Source organism: Physeter macrocephalus, chromosome 6, assembly GCF_002837175.3.
Source record: "Physeter macrocephalus isolate SW-GA chromosome 6, ASM283717v5, whole genome shotgun sequence".
In the NCBI taxonomy this organism is placed as follows: domain Eukaryota; kingdom Metazoa; phylum Chordata; class Mammalia; order Artiodactyla; family Physeteridae; genus Physeter; species Physeter macrocephalus.
Genome location: NC_041219.1, coordinates 54477264 through 54499596, shown reverse-complemented (window position 1 = coordinate 54499596; position 22333 = coordinate 54477264). Strand labels below are relative to the sequence as shown.

The following is a 22333-nucleotide window of genomic DNA, read 5'->3' as shown; positions in this document are numbered from 1 at the left end:
AGTAGTAGAGTCATTTTCACAATGTTGATTCTTCCAGTCCAAGAACATGGTATATCTCTCCATCTGATTGTATCATCTTTAATTTCTTTCATCAGTGTCTTACAGTTTTCTGCATACAGGTCTTTTGTCTCCTTAGGTAGGTTTATTCCCAGATATTTTATTCTTTTTGTTGCAGTGGTAAATGGGAGTGTTTCCTTAATTTCTCTTTCAGATTTTTCATCATTAGTGTATAGGAATGCAGCAGATACCTGTGCATTAATTTTGTGTCCTGCTACTTTACCAAATTCATTGATTAGTAGTTTTTTGGTAGTATCTTTAGGATGCTCTGTGTATAGTATCATGTCATCTGCAAACAGTGACAGTTTTACTTCTTCTTTTCTGATTTGGATTCCTTTTCTTTTTCTTCTCTGACTGCTGTGGCTAAAACTTCCAAAACTATGTTGAGCAATAGTGGTGAGAGTGGGCAACCTTGTCTTGTTCCTGATCTTAGTGGAAATGGTTTCAGTTTTCCACCATGGAGAACGATGCTGGCTGTGGGTCTGTCATATATGGCCTTTATTATGTTGAGGTAAATTCCCTCGATGCCTACCAACTCTTTAACTTATGATGCAATACCAACTCTTTAACTTATGATTCCAAAAAATCATATATTAAGTTAAGATCCTAATTATATAAACTCTTTAAGAGGTATGCAAGCACCGTCATTGTGGAAGACTCCTGGTCTAGGGGAGGGCGGGCGGATTAGGCTGAGTACCTCATATGCTGGCAGCAGAGGTGGAGAAAAGTGAATGGGTTTAGAATGGAAACCAGCTAAAAAGATGTGATGAATTGCATGTATGGGTAAGGGTGAAAAAGAAACAAAAATGATCCTCCGATTTCTGACAGGACGCCTGAGAGGTGGTGGTTCCATTTTCTGAGATGAGAATGCCCTAGCAAAAAACTTGTTCAGGATAAGAGCTAAGAAATTGTGCTGAAGAATGTTAGCTGTATTAGTAGTAGTGGTAGAATTGCTACCACGTCAGGTTTTTCCTTTCAGCCCAGTTGTCTCTTCTCAGATCCAAACTAAGTCTACTTCATACCTACTTTGTATCTTTACTCCAGTATTTCATTGAAATCTCAACCTGAAACCATCCAAATTCAGAACTCTTTAGTTCCTACCCTCAAACCAGTGTTTCCCTCAGGCTTTTTCTTCTCATCTGAGAAAACACTCTTATCCTGCGAGGCTGAAATCAGCGTCATCAGTGTTAGGAGAATCAAGTCCAAGAAAGATAGAAGTGATATGTTAGGTACAGAGATTTCATACTGTGACTCTCTAGTGCAAAGGCCACTGCAGAACTTTAGGGAAACTATCGTACCTCGTGGCTAGAAAAGTGGGTTCTCAAGTTAGAAGCCTTGGTTGGAATTATGGTTCCGTCACTTACAAATGGTGATCTTGGGCGAGTTATTTCTGTGTCAGTTCTTGAGCTGTCAAAGAGACTTGGTACTGGTATATAGTGCTGTAAAGGTGCTGGCATAATGTGCTATATCTGCCACATGAAGAGAGGTTGTTGTATGTGTAAAGAGAGAAGTAGTCAGTCAACATTAGCTACTACTGGTACGTCTCTTGTTACCACCACTGCCCTCGATAGCTCCAAGGGGAGGACTGGTCCAACCTGGCTAGGCCCGAGAGAAACTTACTATCTATAGACCCTACCTGGTTGATTCGGTACCAGTGATGACATGCTTATTGTTAAAAGTCCCCAGTTACATATATATGAAGTTTTAATTCCTATGAATTGAGGAAATCCTTGTCCTCTCCCCTTGCCTGGCCTAGAATGTGTAGTATCTACATCAACTGAGGATGCCGCAGCCAGCTAACAGGTTGCTCAGGTGGGCATGGTTTTGGTCATTGGGTTGTTCATTCTCTCAGAGTGTGTCTTAGGTCAGTGCAGGATCGTAGTCTGTCCATTATTTTCCAGGTTACTTTTAGGTTTTCCTCATGAAGATAGTTTGGGTAGCTTTAGTAAAGGACTAGAAATGTGTACTGTGAAATCCTATCCTAATGCTAAATATTTTTCAGTTTTACAAAGTCATGTATTCGGTGGGTTCCTTTAGGAAGGAGAAAGGGAAAGAAAAGAATACTTTTTTAGCACTATTTAAAGCAAAATGTGGATTTTAGAACATTATGCTTATACCTTATTCCTAGAAATAAGAAGATACAAAATATTTAGGATTTTAAAAATTTGTGTTTGATCCTCATAACCTTAAATTACAATTGGAAATACCTGTTTGAATTTTCATGACTCTTTTTCCCCTTAAACACATAGGCGTACACACACACACTTCCTGTGTACCGAAAGTACCTGGAAAACAGATTTTTTTCAGTAGCAGTGTACACCCTTGGTGCTCACCTGGGGTATCCGAATCCCATTCCCTGTTGGAAGGATTTGAATTCTAAACAGGTTACTTTTTCACTTTTGACATAAATTCTGTGGATGTACATTTTTCATTACAAGTGCTTGATGGTTACTGAAGCCTCCGAAGTCTTTATAGGAGCTCTATCCAGTAGAACCTGGAGACACTGGGTATGTCTTATAAGATGTAAGATGACAGCCCAGCCACATGTTCCAGTTGAATACCTCAACTGTGCCTAGAGCCCTGGCAGGACTGAGTTTTTATATTTATTTAATTAATCTGTCCAGTGGTCAGTGTATCAGACAGCTGGATTCTCTGATGTGTTAGATGGATGGGTAAATACATAGACACACATGTACTTAGCAGCTGCTACTTCATTTTTTTCTCCTGAGCCTGGCAGAGTTGTAGAAATGAAATATACAAGTACGTGCACTTTTTTGCTTGTCCGTGGTCCTTTTTTCACTTCTGTTTTTGGGAAAACGTCCATGGTCTACATGTTTGTCAAAAGTAATTTTTCCTTTAAGAAATAATGGGGAGATATGAGATGTCATAATCTTGTGTGTTTCCCCATATTCATATAACTAGACACTTAAATTTATAGCATGAGCATTGGAGTTAGTGTCAGAAAAAGGAGTAGAATAGTTATACAAGTAAGAAGGAGATGTCTGTCCACCAGGAGTATGTGCCACCCCAGCATTGTTAAGAGTTTAATGGCCTCAGAGATATTACCTATTTCATTTATTCCATTGTTCATTTAATTAATTTTATTGAGAGGCTGCTATGTTCTGGAAGCTGTGACTATTTTTGTGAGCCAGACAAAATGGTCCTTTCTCCTAACGGCGTTTATATGTTAGGGAGATCCGGTGATCACAGATTTAAACATATTCTTTAAAGTTGTGCCACAAACAAATAATAGTCCTGTATAGTGTTGTATGAAAGAGTATAACAAGAGGACCTTATTTAGAATGAATGGTCAGGGAAGGCATCACAAAGGCATTGATGCTTAAACTGAGACATGGAAAAGTATACAGGACTTAGTGAGATTAAGAATGGCCAGAGGTTTACCTCCGGGGGAACCACGATGTGTGGACACCCTGATGGAAGAGCGAGGCGCAGTCAGAGAACCAAAGGAAAACCGGTGAGTGGAGAGGAGTGAGTAGAAGCGAGCTGTGGCTGAGCGCGTAAGTAGGCGAGTTGGTAAATAAACAAGTGAGAACAGGTGGTCTGACATGAAGCTGGAGAGGTAGGAAGAAACCAGATTGCAGTTTAAATCGTTTCAAACAGAAGAGTGATGAAAATCCATTTTAGGTTTTGAGAGACTATTCTGGCAGTTATCTGAAGAATAAACAGAGAGAGAGCAAGGGTAGGAGGGCCGTACCTGTCAGGAAGGTACCGCGTGATGCAAGGGCGTGGGGGGTGTTGGCTGCTTGGAGCCACGTGGGATGAGCAGGGTCTGCTGATGGTCTGCGTGTGGAAGGTTAGGGAGGAGGATGTGGCGGGGCCGATGCCCACCTTTTCTGCCTTGAGGGTGTAAGTGCAGGAGGGTGGTGGTGTTTATTCAACTCTGCGGAAGCTGGAGGAGGAGGAGTTTAAGGTAGGGGTTCAGCTTTGTACATATTAAATTGGAGGTGCCTGTGTCCTGTTTCTCATGATGTCAAGCAGGCAGTTGGATTTACAGGTTTAGCTCAGAAGAGTGCTCTGAGCTCCGAATATAAAGTCGGGAGCTGAGGTATGGCTGGCTTTTCTTTCTTCACTTTAGCTTTGTGTTTGCCGTTCACAACGTACAGACCTCTTCCAGTTAACCTCAAATACACATCAACTGAGAAAGTACCTGTTTACTCTGTATATTTCTGCAAAGTAAGCTTTTGATGACTCCATAAATATGTGCCTGGCTTCCTACCAGAAAATGTGACACCCAGGAAGCGTACATAGCATCCTTCTCTTAATGCAACTACTGCTTGAGGTACTACCTTTACCGATTACCTGTTAACTGCCAGTCACCACGCTAATGCTTTCTCAGTAGTCTTGTTTAATCATTTCGATAATAAAAATCTTGGATGTATTTAATATTTCTTGGATAGAAAAAGAGCACCTGTGCTCATTGGGTCCTTTTTCAGAAGGGTGACGTCTGCTTTGCATTTATGAAACTACGTTTCCCTCTGTATGAAGGGTGAAGTCTGCTTTGCATTTATCAAACTACGTTTCCCTCTGTATGAAGCAGTGTCTTCATCTTTGCCCTTTTCTCTTGTCTGCATAAATTCCACTTCTCCTTCCATACAGCCCTCTCTGACCTTCCAGGTCTGAGTTACGTGTCTCCCCCATGTTTTGCAGCAGCATCCTGTACTGTTTGTTTTACTGTGTTGTTATGACTTATTTACTGTCACCGAAGAGACTCTCTGTCTTCTCTAGTAGAGTGAAAGCTCCGTGAGGGCCAGGCTATGTCTTGTTTACTGTTGTATCTTTCATACCTACCGTCACGTCTGGTACACAGTGGCAATCAGTGAATATTTTTTGAGTGCATGAGTGAATGAATGAAATTTAATTCTGACCACCTGAGTGTCTATACCCCTAATAACAGCAGCATCACTTTATTTACTAAACAATTTAAAGTTTCATGGTAAGTTTATGATTTTTACAGACATTACCAAACATTTTTTTAAATTAATACATGTTTTTATTCTTTGCTGCAGTTCCTTTCCATGGGATTTAGTGAAGCGCTTTGTCATCTGATCAGAAAAACTCAAAAGGTTTCAGAATTGTAGACTTAAAGACTTAGAATAGATATCGTTATTTGAGCGTAATTTACCTTTTTTTTGTTGCTTGAGTTTAAAGCATGGTAGCCAGAATGGAAAAGTAAAATTTAGGAATCATCATTGGGATTCCTGTGACCTGTTTCGTCAGTGGGAAATAGAGGACTTGTGTTTCCTGGGACGAACGTGCAGCACTAGCCACACTGAGGTTGGTCTGAGAGGCCCTGGGAGCTAAGCGTCCTGTGTACATCTGGTCTTCTGCTCTGATCGCAGCAAGCCATGTTCGTAAAAACATGTGAAAGCTCAAAACATTCTACATAACAGATATAAACTATGGTCAGATTAGTATGAAAATCGTTTTGTTCCTACCCTGTTTTCCTTCCAGTGGGATTAATACTTCTGATCATCATTGGTAAATTTAACATTTGATTTTTCAAGACTGGTATCATCTCTCCCCACCTTAAAAATAGATTTGTAATATTATTAAGATTGTTTCCTTTTATATAGTGCTATCATGGGCTATATTTACAGCTTATAGAAGTTTCTTAACACATGTTAAATTGTTTTTCTTTACTTATCCTTTTAAGTCTTAAACTGATTTCTGTGTCAGGAGTGGTGGGGATTTTTGACTTGAGTAGCTGAGCGGTCTAAAAGCATTACAAATGCAAACGTGTCTCAGAACTGTAGAGAGTCGTTGTCTTATGTAAGAAAGTCTAGTTGTAAGTTAGCAATGTAAACTGTGCTTTTAAAGCAGTTTACTGATTTCTGCAGAAGTCATCATTTTTCATCAGTGCAAAGATTGAAGATACTGTTGTTATGAAACATTTTATTGATAAACATACGGAAAGTACATTTTTAATATTCAAGGGTCCGAGGAGATGTGACAGTTAACTTCACAGCCGTCATCTCTTTGCCATTGTGTAATCACTTGAGTATTTAAATCAGGCTCTGTCAAGAGGAACCTAGTAAGTTTCACTGTGGACTCTTGCTCTCATGTCAGTGAGTTTGAATCTCCTTTGTTATGGTGACTGGTTATGAAATCAGTCACTTGACAGACCCTGAAGTGAGACTGCTGGAAATACGTCATGTCTGCCTTCACGGTGACAGCTGGCTACAAAACAAACCCCACCAGAGCCTTTCTGCAATTGACAAGGGACTTCAAAGGCCAACAGGGCTGCCACTTCAAAGAGAGTTCTGCCATCTCTGGCTTGTTGAAAGAAGTAGTTAAATGGCTGTACCCGGCCATAGCAGAAATCTCCATGTTTAGACTTCTCCTCCTTTTGATCTTGGAGAGATGTATGAAATGGGCTTCAAGTTAAAGGAATGATACAGTCTGCGGTAACGGCGACCCAATATTATTCTGCATTTCAATCCACTTATTAATGGAAATTACCCAAATATGTTCAAATAACAGCATGTCTAAAAACTCAAATGTCTCAGACGGCGAATGTTCAGAAGAAGAGTTGAAACTGTGTGAATGTTGTAGCCACCTTCACAAGTGCGGAATAAGTCAGATGGTGAATTAAAATGAAACTCTCAGTGTTTTAAAAGCGCTCCTTCAGTTTCTGCTTGTAATTTTTACCCTGTTTAGTAAAACCAAGCTCTGAATGTTGATAGTAAGAATGAGAGACAACTAAAGCCTATCATCTCAAGGCCGATTTTCATGGTTTAAACTGACATTTCTCTGTTTTTAGTAATAACTCTGTACTTAAAAATTTAAACAACTTTGTACTATTCATCATCTTATTCATCTAGTTATGCTGGATACACTTTTGAATTAATTACTTCATCTTAGTATTAAACAAGCAAGCAGAAATCTCAGAGTTTTAATACCACTTTTAATAGAAGATCAGAATACTAAACAAGCATCTTCAAGAATAACAAGGAAAAGGCAGCAACATGAATTGCTTCAGTTAGAATGGCATGACCTTTTCTTAATTACATGGTTTTCCTCTTATCCTATGTATTATAGAAGGATGAAGCTAAAAATCCTGAAAATTCTTTCACCCTGACCTTCTATTTTATTTCCTTCTTACATAAAATAAAAAAAGTTTGACTTGCCAGAAGCTTGGGCCAATATAACTTGCTCTATAATTTTGCCAGATGGGGTCACTAGACAACAGCTAAAGAAAGTCTGAAGGAAAACTGAAGCCTCCAGGAAGTAACCACATGCAATGGTTATGACAAAAAAGCAAAACAAAACAAAACCCCTATATCCATCAGTAGTTCGTAAAGTAATTCTTAAAATAGTACACTTCTGGTTGTCTTTTGGGTTAGTTTCTTACTTTTGAAAAGTTTTGAAAAAATAGTACATGATTATGTTATCCTGGAACTTCAGGAAATATCTATGTCTCTGAATTTCAGGTTGATTTTTTTCTTTTTATTCAACAAAAGGACCACATCTGTGTTTTCAAAAGTTAAAATCAGGTGAAAAAATTAACTGCAGTGGAGAAGAAATAAAACCTTGGCACACCCCAAAATGAACCACACAGTTGAGTGCCCTAGTCTGTAGATGCTGGTTTTCAAAGTAGGTGTGTTTTTATACTTGTGTCTAAACTGTGTAACCACTGCCACACTGGGAAGTGCTTTTGGAATCTTTGTGGCAGATCTGTAACAGATGCTGTTTAGTTTGCTTGTAATGGTTCTTGGGGTATCTGGCCCTTATTCTGTTACCTCCTGCTGTGCAGTTTGAGAAACCAAGTTATTGATGATAGAGGCAGTCATCCAGGATAAGGCTGAAGGTGAAATCGTGGGAGCCAGATGGCTTCCTGCTGATCTTTATATGCAGTTTATGTTCTCCTTGGCTGTGCCTTCCTGGATGTTTTCAGTGAAACATATTTTCCTAGAGAAATCTGCACAGCGGCACTTATCCTACACAGCAGATCGTTCTCGTGTGTGGCGTGGCCCGAGCTCTGTTGTCGGTGCTCCTGTGTCCCTTCCTCTGACCTCCGCCCTCTTTAGTGAATTAACGAAGAGGCAGCGAGGGTGGGTGTGAAGGGCTTTGAGCCAGCATCAAGTGACGTGGGTTCGGTTTCTTCTGTTTATTAACTGTGATGTAGGGCGAGTTTCATAGTCTTTCTAGGGCTCTGTACTCTCACTTGCGTGGAGTAACTTATTCCCCCGCAAGTGTTTTGGTAGCCTCTAAAGGCAGTACACAAATGTTGAGCCTCATTTATTACGGCCAGACCAGAATAATCGTGTGTGTGTGTGTGTGTGTGTGTGTGTGAGAGATACTTATGAGTTCCCTCTTGGTATCATCCTTGGGTTGCCAGACATTAAATCCCACACTTTAACTTTACTCCTTTGGCTAATAATATACTTTTGATAAGGTCAAATAACTGTCATTGGTCAATATTTTCTTTGTAACCATTTTTCAGGGGTTATATTGAAATATGTTTTCCCCACAAAATGTATCTCTAATTAATGAAATGTCACTTTTTTACTTCTAGGTAGCTATTTGATTTTTTTAGCAATGCAAACGAGGATTAACATTTCCAGTTAAAATGCCAGTAAGTTTTTGATTTCTTTGTTGAAAACTTAAGGAAACAGTCTGAAGCTGTTTTATTCAAATTGTTCATTTGACCTTAGAGGAAGGGCTTGAGCCCTAAATGCTCTCTTACCTGTCGGTGACTTCATGCTAGTGAGAGGACTGCTGTTTTCTGTAATAAAGGTGAATTAAGGTTTTCTCCATGTGAAATAACCAAATACATAATTTTAACTAAGGAAATTTCTTTCCAAAACCTAGGCAACTTATACAGCCCTCCTATCATGTACTGTATCCTGTTACCTTGACTTCCCAGCAATGCAGAAAAAGTTTTTTTTCAGGAGAGAACTTACCAGAGCTCTAAGTTCAAGGGAAAGTCTTGTCATTCCTCCTCTTTTTAAATTTCTTTTCCTGAGTTACCCAGATGCAGAAGAGTGCAAAATGATAGTTGTCCCATCTTCTTCGCTGGAGAAAGAAAATGTGATGTTATTTAGATTATTTCTGTCCTTCTTTCTTATAGGCATAGAATAGGAGCCGTGGAGTTTATGTGGACCTAGGAAATTATTAATTTTTTACTTGATTCTGGTACAACCTGTTTGTTGCTAAGATAAGCAAATTATAGGAGACATTAATCAAGTAACAGTCTCTGGAAAAAATAGTTTTCAGTGCTTAATTCAGATTTTTACCTTTTAGTTTTGATGCTGTGTTACCAAGAAATCACCTAAGGAGAATTGGCAGTGAGATAAACATTGGCCCTTCCAAAGCCTCTTTCCACCCTCAGTCACTCAGATGATGAGAGTCCTAGCAGTAGGGGGACATTTGCTTTGCTTTGAAAACGTGCACCCACATTTTATTGGTCTGATTTTTCAAGCTCCACTTTGGAGTGATGAGTGCTTATTATAGGATTTCTCTACCCAAGCCCTCTGCGTTGGTTTAAAAAAAAAAAAAAGGAAAATTGAGATGGCTTGGAAAAGAAGCATTTCTTTCCCATTGTTGTGTTTCCACTCTTTTAAAATTGATCTTCAGTTGAAGATTTGTTACCACAGCGTAATGTTACTGGAAACTTAAAGGCAGCTACCAGTGAAGGGATACAGCCAGTCAGTGTGAATTTACTAGTTCCCCTGCATGCCGGCCTTAACTGTGTGGGTACTTGTGAGCCGCACGCATCGTTAAGCATTGTTAAGTGTCCTAAGGGAATGTGAAGCAGATTTTGAGGGACAGTAAAAAATAGTTTGTAAATTCTTCACCCATGGAGCACATTAATTATTAAAAGTGTCATTTGCTGATTTTATTTGGCATTGTCGAATATTGGAGAAATCCAACTATATATAAATAGTCAAGAAATCTAGTGACTCCCAAAGTTGAACTGTGGTTTCTGTGGTTTTTTTCTTCAGTACTGTTATCTGTGACTTCTACCCATGTTTGGGTTCTTCTTTATAGAGTCCAGAATAAAAGATAGTAGTAGTGCCTGACAGTCCCTAAGTCTAACATTCTGCTGAATTCAGTGGTATCTGTTACCATTAGGTTACCTCAAGAAGCACTTATATCTTATTTTCAGTAAACAGAATAGAGAGTTATAATCAACACTATCATATGTCATATGCATTCAAATGGGGACTAAAAAACCCACAATATTTAAATTCTTATTTTAGGGGCATCTGATTCAGTTTGAAGTGCCCACTTTCTTCAGAGAACCTATTGGAGTTAATTTTGCTGTGCCTTTCATCCTGCATTTTAGCAGACGTTGCCCCCCACGCCCAAAAGCCCCCGAGCATCTGTGCTCTGCACCTTCGTCCCCGTATTGTTCAGTGCTTTCTTGCCCTAACCCAGCTCTTCCACTCTTCTCATCCCTTTTACGTTTCCTGCTGGGTCACCAGAATTCACAGATTCATCTATCTCCATTTATTCACCCATTCAACAAATATTCATTGAGTATCTGCTCTGTGCCTGGCCCTGGCACATACATTCTTACTTTACTTCTTGGACCACGTTCACCTTCTTTGCCCGAAGTGTAATCTGGCCTCTCCCCTAGAAACTGCCCACAGCCCTTCCTGGTGGTCAAGTAACTGTTAATACCGTCTTGCTTCCTGTTACCCTTCAGACCACTGGTCCATCACACCCATGTAAGAGCCTCTGCTTCCTCAGGGCTCATGCTGTTCAGCTGTAGTGTGAAGCTTTTCGCTGCAGACTTTTGCTGCCTCACCGGCTTCAGCATCTGTGTGGATAACCCACTTGCCTGTCCTCTCTGCTTCCTGGCCCGAGAGGTCGCCGCCTTTCTTCATTCCATATCTGGCATCCTAGACCTTGCTAACCCAGTCCACTTCCAGCCCACTCATTATAGCGTCCTCCTCTCAGATCACACTTTCCTGTCATTTCAGCTTTCGGGTTTCCACTGCAACTATCTTTGTTGAGTTTCTTTGTCTCTTTTTGCTTTATACCAATCCACTGGCCTTGGCTTTGCATCCCTCTCTGTTCAGCTTAGATTCCTTGGCCCATTATTTTAGTCATTCTGATTTTAACATTCTAAATCATCTCGCTCCTCTGTTTGGTCACATCCTTTGGTACCTCTGTTGCTCTGGGGAGAAAAGCCAAAAACCCCTCGTATGGCCTCCACAGCCCTGCATCTGCGCGCTTCCTCCTTTCCTGCCACGTGTGCAAGCTCTCAGGGCTTGCGATACTTTCATCTTTTTCATCTTCTCTTGTAGGTATATGCATTCCCACTTCAGGGTTTCTAAACTTGCTGGGCCCTGGAGCTGGAATGCTCTTTTCCTCCCCATCTTCTCCTTGACTTTCTTGGGGAAACTTTCTCTAGGCCCCCAAAACATAGATCAAAGCCTCATGTTACTTATTCTCATGGCATCCTGTTCTTCCTTACATAGAACTATTCATGATTTATGATTATACATTTACAAATATTTTTAGTTAATGACTGTATCGCTACATGGAGCACTAGGGAAGCATGTGTATTTCTATTAAGCCCTGGTGGTATAATACACAGTGCCTGGCACGTGGAGGGAGTTAAGTACCTGGGGGGGTGGGGAGCGGATGGCAGAGAAGGGAGAGAAAGGAGGGATAGAAAGATGCAAAAGTGGGTGTGGGCACACTCCCCAGAGGGATTCGCTAGAGACAGTTGTGGGAGGCTGTTTTAGGACTTTTTGAACACTGATCCATTGTAGCGAAGCAGCCTTAACTGTGGCCAGCAGTGGAGTCTGACCACCTGGTGGAACCCTGGCTCTGCCTCCTCTGGCTGCGTGGCCTGGGCGAGGCACTTAAAACGCTCTGAACCTGCTTCCTCTCCCCTAAAACTGACGCTAACAATAATGCCACCTCACAGGGTCCTTGTGAGGATGATGAGACAACATATGTAAAAGGCTTTAGCGCATTCAAAGTGTTCAAATAACGTAAGTTGCTTTTATTGTTATTGTAATAGCTATAGGTATTCCATATTCATAAAATACTGCACTATTGGTGTATACCTGGTCAAAGAATTACCATGCTTTGACAAAGAGAACATATGGGGATAAAGAGAAGATTTCTAGTATAAATACTAGCATAAATCTCTTGGGAATTCTGTGAATTCAAATTCTTATTAGTAGTGGTTGTGAGGTACCTAAAGCAGTTTGTTAGGAGAAGGCATGGGAATGTATGTATGTAGGTATGTATGTACGTTCTCATTAATACTTCAAACATGCTTCTCAACTCAAGAGCTAGATAACCTTGGGGGGGGGTGCTTGTATACAGAGTGGGTCTTAATCTAGAATTTCGTTGAAATCAGGAAAACTAGGGGACTTATCGTATGAAATTCTGACTTACACAATGAATGCTTAACCTCTAGATAATCTTCTTTTTGTACCCCTCATTTCTTCTAATCATTTTTTTTCTCCTTTGGAGACTTATGCCTCTTACCTTCCCAAGAAACTGTAACAAGATTTTCCATAAGCATCTTGGAAACTACAAAAAGTATTTTGCTCTTCGTTGTGGAACAGAAGAAGGCGGGAAACCTGAAGATGCAGCCTTTGCCAGCACCTACCTGAAGCGCCCAGTTGCTTTGCTCTCTTGGGGAAAATGGGTCTGTGGTAAAGCCGTGATTTGTTCCCTTCTTATTCTGAGTAAAAGTTTATTAGCTTGTGATTTAAGCAAACCATCTGGTCCTGCTGGCACTGCACACTGTCAGCCCTGAACTTTCTCCTTAATATTTTAGTGGAGGCAGTTAGGTTACGTACTTGAATCCCAGCTCTGTTTTTTTTTAAATGTCTTATAGCGTGTGCTTTCGAAAATCATACTGTGACCTGGAGCACATTTTAAAATTGTGGAGAATTTCTTCATTGTTCTGTGTGGTATGTATCTCTTCTTCTACTCGGCTTTCATTCCCTTCATTTCTCACTGTCTGTACCCAAAACTACACAACAACTGCTGTGTGGTGGGCACAGAGCGGGGTGGGTGTCCGCGTGGAGACAGCCGAATGTGTTCTCTGCGACTGTGGGAAAGTAACAGAAAGTGAAGAATGTCCATCTGGCTTTGAAGCTGTTTCCCTGGCTTGGAACCAGAGCACAAATCAGGTGATTAGTTGGAAATCCTGGTTTATGGCACCATTCTTGCATTAAATGCTAAAGTGCTTTAAAGCTTATTTGGATGTATGTATGATCTGAGGTAGAAATACCTTGATACCTTGATCTGGCACTCAAATGGATGGGAAAATTAAGCAATCTTTAAGAAAATTATGTTTTCCTAACGAGCAAAATTCTGTAAGTTCAAGTTTGGAATGAAAGATAAAACATATCTGTAACCATGGCAGACTAGATGCTGGGAAAAATAACTTCCACAGAAACAATTGAAGATGGCTGATAAAATATGCATTCATAAGTTGTCAAGAATGTAGAAAATTCTCAGGCCAGGGGATGAATAGAGAGGGAATTCAAAGATAAGGACTTGGTAAGCTGTTGAGCTTGAACGTTGGTTTTTGTATCTTGGCAGGACAAAAGAAAATGTCCATGGTAGCCCAAGGTAGAGAGTCTAAGAGACAGACCTCCCCCCTTTTTATAAAAAGGATCCATAACACCCAGAATTAGTCCTTTGAAAACACTAAGAAAATTGACTGGCCTTTGGTGAGACTAAAAGAGAAAAAGAAAGAAGGCACAGTGAGCAAGCAGCTTTTGGAATGATAAAGGGCTCCGAGCTACAAGTCCTGCCAGGATTGAAAAGATACGAGGACATCTTTGCCAGTACATTTGAAGATTTAGACTAAGTGAGCAAATGCCAAGGAAAATGAGACTTAGCAAAGCTAGCTAAATGTGAAAAAGAAAACCTGAAAAAAAAAAGAAAGAGTTGGTAATAAAATTTATTCCCACAAATTTCAAGCCCAGAGAGTTATATTGGTGATTTTTAATAAACATACAAGGAACAAATCATTTCAGTCTTATAGAAACAATTCCAGAAAAATAAAAAAGAGGGACATATTTTATAAGGCCAGCATAACTTCATATCAAAACTTGACAAAGTTAATACGGGAAAGTAAAAGTTTAGGCCTGTCTCAAGCACGAACGTAAATATAAAAAAAAATTCCTAAACAAAATATTGCCAATCCAAAATGAGTGTATGTGAAAAAGAAAGATATGCTTGAAGAAGTTAGGTTTATTCCAGGATTTTAATATTGGTTTCATTAGAAGACTAATTACTGTAGTCTACAACATTAAAATATGATAGGAGAAAAGTCATATAATCATCTCAAGAAATGCAGAAACTTTACATTAATTTATAATTTAAAAAAATTCTTAACTAGCTAGTAGTAGATGGGCATTTCCTTAACCTGTCAAAGGACAGCTATTAAAAATTATACTACTTACTTATGGATAAAACTTTTAAAGTATTCTATTTATGATCAGGAATGAGACAGAGTGCATGCTGTCAAAATCTTTGTAGACTTTCTGGGCTCTGCAGTAAGGCAAGTAAAAGAAATAAATACTATAAGGATTGGAAGGTAAGAGAGAAAACTATCATTAAGATATGAATGGTTGTCTACATAGTAGAGAAAAAGTCCATAAAGAGTATTTAAGTAGACACTAGATACAGTATAAGTTTATAGAAATCAGTTGCATTTCTGTAGCCTGCACCAAAATGAAAATTACATTTTTTAAAAAAGATACTATTTAATATAGCATTTTAAAAAATATAAAGTTCCAAGGAATAAATATTATTAGAATGTTCAAGATCATTATGGAGAAAATTATAAATCTTTTCTGAAAGATATTAAAGTCCTAAATATATATCTCTTCCATGAACTGTTGTAGAACAGTGCCCAGACTATGCTAGACTCAGGAAGTATTTTTTGCAGAAATTCAAAATAGCTAAGATGCTCTTGAAAAGAGAACACCATTTCTCTTAGATGTCAAACCTTATAAAGCTAATGTGGTTTTGGTGTAGGAATAGGCAAACCAGTGGATCATAATAGAAAGCATAGAAACATATCCATGCTTATGGGGATACTGGATGGATGTCAAAGGTGAAGATAGAATGGATTTTTCAATAAATGGTACTGAGACACTGATCAGTGTTATTGCTAAAAGTGAGACAGACAGTCATTATGTGATATAATATGATGTACACACCTTGCCTATGGAGTACTGTTGTCAGAAAGACAAAACAAACCCAAATCTCATGAAGCCTTTCCCTATTACTTTCAGTTTACAAGAAACATGAGGACCAGAGGAACACCATAAATAGTATCATTAAAAAAAAAAAAAAAAAAAAAACAGTCAACTGAATCCAAAATGTGGGTCATTCTATTAGACAAGTGACTCATTTTCGCTAAGAAGTTAATGGTATGGGAACTTTAAAATGTAAAGCAATAGGGCAGTTGTCCATGCACCTTTCAATCAAAAGAATATTCTTCCCTCATTGAACTGCCTTGACACTCTTGTCAAAAATCAGTTTACAGTAAAAGTTGGGGTTTATCTCTGGATTCTCAGTTCTTTTCCATTGGTCTCTTTGTCCATCCTTATGCCAGTACCATTCTGAAACTCTGTAGTAAGTTTTGAAGTCAAGAAGTATGAGTCCTCTTCCCCCCGCCACCGCCCCAGATTACTTATTTTAGCTGTCTTTCATTTCCATATGAGTTTTAGGATCAGCTTGTCAGCTTCTGGGAAGAAAAATAGACAGCTTTTAAAGGGATTTTGTTGAACCTGTAGATCAGTTTGGAGAGTATTGCCATCTTAATATTACGTCTTTCAATCCATGAACGTGTTGTCTTTCTGTTTATTTAAATCTTTAATTTCTTTTAACAATCTTTTATAGTTTTCAACAGAAATCTTGCTCTTTTTTGCTAAATTTAGATCTAGGTATTTCCTTCTTTTTTATGCTATATTAAATGGAATTGTCTTCTTTCATTTTTGGAATGTTCATTGTCTATGTATCGATATACAGTTGATTTTTGTATATTGATCTTGTATCCTGTAACCTTTGTATACTTATTTGTTTACTTTTTAAAAAAATTATTTATTGTAATTTATTTATTTTTGGCTGTGTTGGGTCTTCGTTGCTGCACGTGGGCTTTCTGTAGTTGCAGCGAGTGGGGGCTACTCTTTGTTGCGGTGCGCGGGCTTCTCACTGCGGTGGCTTCTCTTGTGGAGCGTCGGCTCTAGGCATGCGGGCTTCAATAATTGCAGCACACGGGCTCAGTAGTTGTGGCTCACGGGCTCTAGAGCGCAGGCTCAGTAGTTGTGGTGCACGGGCTTAGCTGCTCCACGGCATGTGGGATCTTCCCGGACCAGGGCTCAAACCTGTGTCCCCTGCATTGGCAGGTGGATTCTCAACCACTGCACCACCAGGGAAGCCCGTATTTGTTTACTTTTTAAAGTGGATTCCTTAGGATTATTCTCTTTATAAGATTATATCATTTTCAGCTAGAGAAAATTGTATGTCTTCCTTTCCAGTATGGATGCCTTTAAATTTTTTGCAGCTTACTTTTTACTGGCTGTCATCTCTAGTACAATATTAAACAGAAATGGTGAGAACAGACATCCTGGTCTTGTTCTTGGTCTTAGAGGGAAAGCATGCAGTCTTTCATCATTAAAAGTTTTTCATAGATGCCATTTATTGGCTTGAGGAAGTTCTCCTCTGTTCCTAGTTTCTTGAATATTTTTATCATGAAAGGGTTTTGGAAATTGTCAAATGCTTTTTCTATATCTTTTGAAATGATCATGTGGTTTTTGTCATGTATTTTATTAATATGATTTATAACATTTATTTTATATGTTAAACCAACCTGCATTCTTGGGATAAATCTCAATTTTTATATCTTGCTGGCTTTGATTTTATAGTATTTTTTGCATCTATAGTCATAAGGGGTATTCCTCTAAGCTTTCTTTTTTTTCTTTCTTTGGCTGTGTTTTTTCTGGTTTTATCAGAGTTTCTGTGTCATGATCCTTATTTTCTCTTGTTTTTTTGGCACTACATATGCAAAGTCCATCTTTTGTATATTTCTGCCTCCTAATCTGGAATCAATAATTTTTCCAAGGAGCCCATTCAGTTTAGTGAGAAACCGTAATCTTAGAGCTGTGGTCCTTAGTGCTGTTGACCGTCATTGCTTTTAACTCTGGAGTAGTGAGTACACAGGTGTGCGTTTTGCTCTTAGATCCGGGTTATACTCCTATGGTGGGCCCTTTTTTTATATGCATGAATAAACATAATTTTGGATGAAATAAGAAAGTCAGTAGATACCATTTTTTCAGTGGTCATAAACTGATAAAACTGCGTAGTGATTTATTTTGGAATATATGCATCAGAGGTAAAAATAAAGAAATACAAGGAAATAAGTACACAAATTAAGAATAGTGATTACCTATCACAGGAGAGTCAGAGGATACAGTTGGATAACTGCACTTAACAAAAGCTACTGGGTCGTGAGTATGTAAGTGTGTGTTTTGCTCTTAGCTCTGGAATATACACATACACCTTTTATCAGTGCATATGATATTTCAGATTGAGCATTTATGAAATTTAAAGGTGGTTATGTGCAATATAAAACATTGTTAAATTATTTTTCCTATAACTTATAAGCTGTCTTTAAGTAATTTCTGATCTTTTGCCAAGTAGGCCAAAAGTACCTTCCTACCATGGCTGTGAAGTCCTTCTCCTGTTTGCAGTGCTGAGTCTATTGGATATCCATGTTGATAAAAATGAGTCTGACCATTATACCATATTAAAAAAATCAATTGCAGATATGTTGTATGTTTAAATGGGAATGTATAGTCCAATAAAGGATTTAGAAGAAAGAATAATATCCTCATGACCTTGAGGTTGACAAAATTGTCATATTCATTATACAAAAAGCTCTGAACATAAACATGTATAAAGGAAAAATTTTGTTAGACGCCATTAAAATTTAAAACTTCTGTTTATCAAAAGTGCCTTCAGTAAATTTTGCTATTTTCGCACAGTGGAATGTCATACAGTTATGAGAATTACAGAACTACAGTTTTACCCAGCAATGTAGATGAATCTCACAGATATAACACCAGTGGGGGGGGAAAAAAAATCTGTGCTTAAGATTACATACTATGTAATTCCATTTGTATAAAGTTAAAACGAACAGACAAAACTAACCTAGAGTGTTAGAATAATGGTTACTCTTAATCTAGAAAAGGGATATGGGGGGGTTGGGGTGATGGTAATGTTCTGGCTATTGGTCTGTGTGCTCTTTGTATAGGTTTGTTCACTTAGAATTCTTCAGGTTGTACATTTATAATTTTTGTGTATTTTTCTGTATTTATGTTGTATTTCAATAAAAGTTTACTAAAAATTTTAGATGCATAGGAGTATGTGTAGAGTGGGCTTACCTTTGTATAGGAAAAGGAGGCATAGTTTATACATGCTTGCTTGTGTATGTATAAGACATCTCTTCAAGTTATATAAGAAACTGATACCATTGCTTGCCTGGAGCAGTGAAGGACAGGATGGGAGGGAGATGTTGTGAGATACGCTTAAGTTCATAAAAGATGGACACATCTCACTATTTATTAGACCTTCTATAAATGATGCTGTTGATGGCTGATTTTGTGTTACAAGAATATACCTTGGGGCATAATTTAATCTAGTTTTTGCTAAGATTTTATATGAATTAAACTGATAATGTAGAATCATCCTTATTGACAGTTTTCAAAAAGGCAGGCAGTTGTATGTTCTTGTAAAGCTTGATGACATGTGAATACATATCCAAAGAGATCTGCATAATAAGAAGAAGTCTCACAGCAACTTGGACTGTCGGGATGCTGTTTAGCTGAGAGCATTAACTTGATCACTTCTGAGAAGATACCCAAAGTAAAATAATTCAAGTGCCAAAAAACTAAATGTAACTTTTTAACAGCTGTTACCAATCCATCTACCTACACTCACCTCTACCTCTGGAAAGGATTATAACCAAGATTATTTCTTGTCAAGTAGCAAACTGACTGTAAACTCTTGTGATTGGTATACTTGGCTGTTTGATTTTCTGGTTGAGGTTGTTTTTAGGTAATAACAGATATTTTGGCAACATATTTTTGCCTCTGAATTAAGATGAACATGTTTATTTAAATCTGATTTTGGAACCACCCAGAATAAGTGGAAATAACTGATAAAGTACAGAACTTGCACTTAGTTTCTGTGTTTTCACATTCTGTCTCCTTTCTCTCATGTTTTTACAGGTCTTTTATTTTATTTAGTTATTTTTTTAAAAAACTTATTTATTTATTTATATTTTTGGCTGTGTTGGGTCTTCATTGCTACACGTGGGCTTTCTCTAGTTGCAGTGAGCGGGGGCTACTCTTGGTTGCGGTGTGAGGGCTTCTCATTGCAGTGGCTTTTCTTGTTGTGGAGCATGGGCTCTAGGCACGTGGCTTCAGTAGTTGTGGCATGTGAGCTCAGTAGTTGTGGCTCACAGGCTCTAGAGCACAGGCTCAGTAGTTGTGGTGCACGGGCTTAGTTGCTCCACGGCATGTGGGATCTTCCCAGATCAGGGCTCGAACCTGTGTCCCCTGCATTGGCAGGCAGATTCTTAACCACTGCGCCACCAGGGACGTCCTTTACAAGTCTTTTAAAGACATTCTGTCTCTTCTCTATCTGGTCATATATTGTTTTTCTTTTCTTCCTGCCTTCCTCAAAAAATCTCTACCTACCTAGCTTTAGAGCAGGAAATTATCCCATTGAATTCTAGCTGTTTCTTTAACAAGAAATTCTTTGTAATGGTATAAACAGAAGAATCTTAGTTTAAACGAATAAAAATGACTCATTTATGTTTATTCTGCATCTGGTATTAGTCAGGTTTATGGCTTTTATTTCCTAAAATCCTTCTAGAAATATTTATTATGATTTTGTTCCTTATATTTTTATCTGCATTATATTGTTATTTCCATGGAAGTTTCTGGACTGTTTCCAAATAAATTCCTTAGAAGGGATTGTTTCTGGCACAGTGTTTTACTTCTGATGCCCTTACATTTGTCAAGAAGAAAATGAGGGTTTTTTGGATCTAAACTGAGAAGAATTATAGTGGAGGGAAGATGAGAGATGTATTTCTTTAACTGCCATTTATGTCTGATCCTGCGAGAGTACAGAATTTTTGATGGGTGTGTCTTCAATTTTGTGGACCCAGCCATTGCCCACTGCCCAGCTCCTCTGACTATACCTGACCCGGATGCTCAGTTTCTGTCTTTTCTATATTGATTGTAGGTGGAGGAGTTACTGATGGCCATGGAGAAGGTAAAACAGGAGCTGGAGTCCATGAAGGCGAAGCTGTCCTGCACCCAGCAGTCACTGGCAGAGAAGGAAACTCATTTGACCAACCTTCGGGCTGAGAGAAGAAAACACCTAGAGGAAGTTCTGGAGATGAAGTAAGTTTTATAATATTGTTCTTCAGGCATATGCTTAGTAGAAATACTTGTCCTCATCGCTTTCGTCTTCTGGCCCTGTTTGTCACGCCTGACCCACTTAGCCTAATTTTAATGCTCACTTGTGTTTCTCACTCCTTAGAACAAATTTGGGACAAATCCTGGTCAAATAGAAACTTTTTTTGCCTCCCTGTCATTGAATTTTGCAGTCCTCTAGAGTGTATGTATCTGTATGCAATTGTGTCTCTGAAATTCCTAAAACATTCTGGAAAGTTCTGGCAAGTTGTTGAGCTTTCTGAGGAAGATAACCATTGCTCCTGAGGTCATACGATGGCTAGGCAATTTTTAAAACATTTTTTATTATAAACATTTCCAAAGGTACGCAAAAGTAGAGAATAGTATAATGAAACTCCTTATACCCATCCCCCATATTTAACCATTAACATTTGCCACACTCTCCAGTCAGTTTTTACAAAATTGTCACTTTTAGCAGAACCTTTCTTTACATCATTTTCCTACTTTCCAGGCATCTTGCAGCTTCCTTGAGATAGTCTGTTGTGAAGGCTGTATATATCTGCTGTGCATAATACAGCTGCTTCTTTTTCTCCTCTGTGACTTTGAAAAGGTCTGGTTTCCTTCTCTTCAGAACAAGTATGTCTGTTTTTTAAGTCCCTTAGTACTTTCTCCATCACTCCAATCCCCACCCCTATGTAATCGTCCTGCTCTCATTTTATTGAAACCAAGTCTATGCTGGGACCCCTCAGTTACCTTCATCACCTCAGCAGTTACCTGTGTTTTTGTCGTCTTCTCTTCTGACTCAGAGGAGATACTGTCTCTCCTTCACTAAGCTCGCTTCTTATTTCTATCACAGATTTAAGCTCTGGTTCCCTCCTCTGCAATCCGTCTCCACTAATTTTCTTTCACATAATCTTTGCTCACTTTCTGTTAGTTCCTTCTTCTCTGCAATAAATACGCACTCTCTCTGAACTAAAGTAAACAGTCTTTCTGAGCCCAGCCAGTGCTTGAAGCTAACATTCCCTCTTCTTTTCTGCTACTTTGAACTATCAATAAATGTTGAATATGAGAATTACAAAGTAGCAGAGGATCTTGCCATGACACCTCAGCATGAATTTTCATGGGGCATGATTGTTTTGATACCATAACAGCAACCCAGGAGTTGAGGAAACAAATGTCGGGATGTCCCCTGTGCTTATGGATTATTAGGACACAGTGGGAGGTTAAGAGAGTCTGATCTTTTAGAAAAGTATTACAGGTGATGTACTCTCGGAAGTGACAGATACTGGAGCCAGAAATAGGTTGATACGCAGGGAGAACGGTGAGAATTTAGGGTTCTGAGTATCATGATGAGAAAGTTTGCTTCTTATGAGCAGGTTAGTAGAAGCAGTTTAAGACAAGGTTTTATCACTGATGACAAGAACATAGAAGAAGGATGGATATAGTATTCGGGAATACAAGGTATCGATGTGATACTCCTAAGCACAAACAGGCCCTGCTAAAGCAACGGTATAGGAGTATTGTTTCGTTTTCTCTGTGTACCAATATCTTGACTTGACTTGTCAGATCTTTGCCACTCAGTTCAAGTATCTATAGCAAAACAGTGGTGAATTTGTAAAGGAATTTTCCTTTATTATTAGGACTTTGAAAAGATATGAAAGAATTTTTTAAAGAATGCTTGACTTTAAACCATTAAAAGGGAATTGTGTGTGATATTTTTGTTTTATTATTACTATTTTTGGAACCACAGGACTAAACTTTCTTATGGACTTCCCTTGCCAACCCAGGTTAGAGATTACATTTCAGAAAAATGCTGTGATTTGCAAAACTGT

The 22333-nt window shown here is 38.6% G+C and overlaps 1 protein-coding gene across 44 annotated transcripts in view; it reads left to right on the top strand.

The window, feature by feature from the left end:
• The window catches only part of ERC1 (ELKS/RAB6-interacting/CAST family member 1), a 573654-nt gene that overhangs the window by 223582 nt on the left and 327739 nt on the right, over positions 1 to 22333 (top strand). For all 44 annotated transcript variants that reach the window (XR_008617636.1, XR_008617631.1, XR_008617632.1 and 41 more), the window contains one exon: positions 20329 to 20489. Coding sequence is in view for 22 of the 44 variants with exons in the window: in XM_055085407.1 (XP_054941382.1) it covers positions 20329 to 20489 (161 nt within the window). In the remaining 22 variants the exon portion in view is untranslated. The remainder of the gene's footprint in view (positions 1 to 20328; positions 20490 to 22333) is intronic.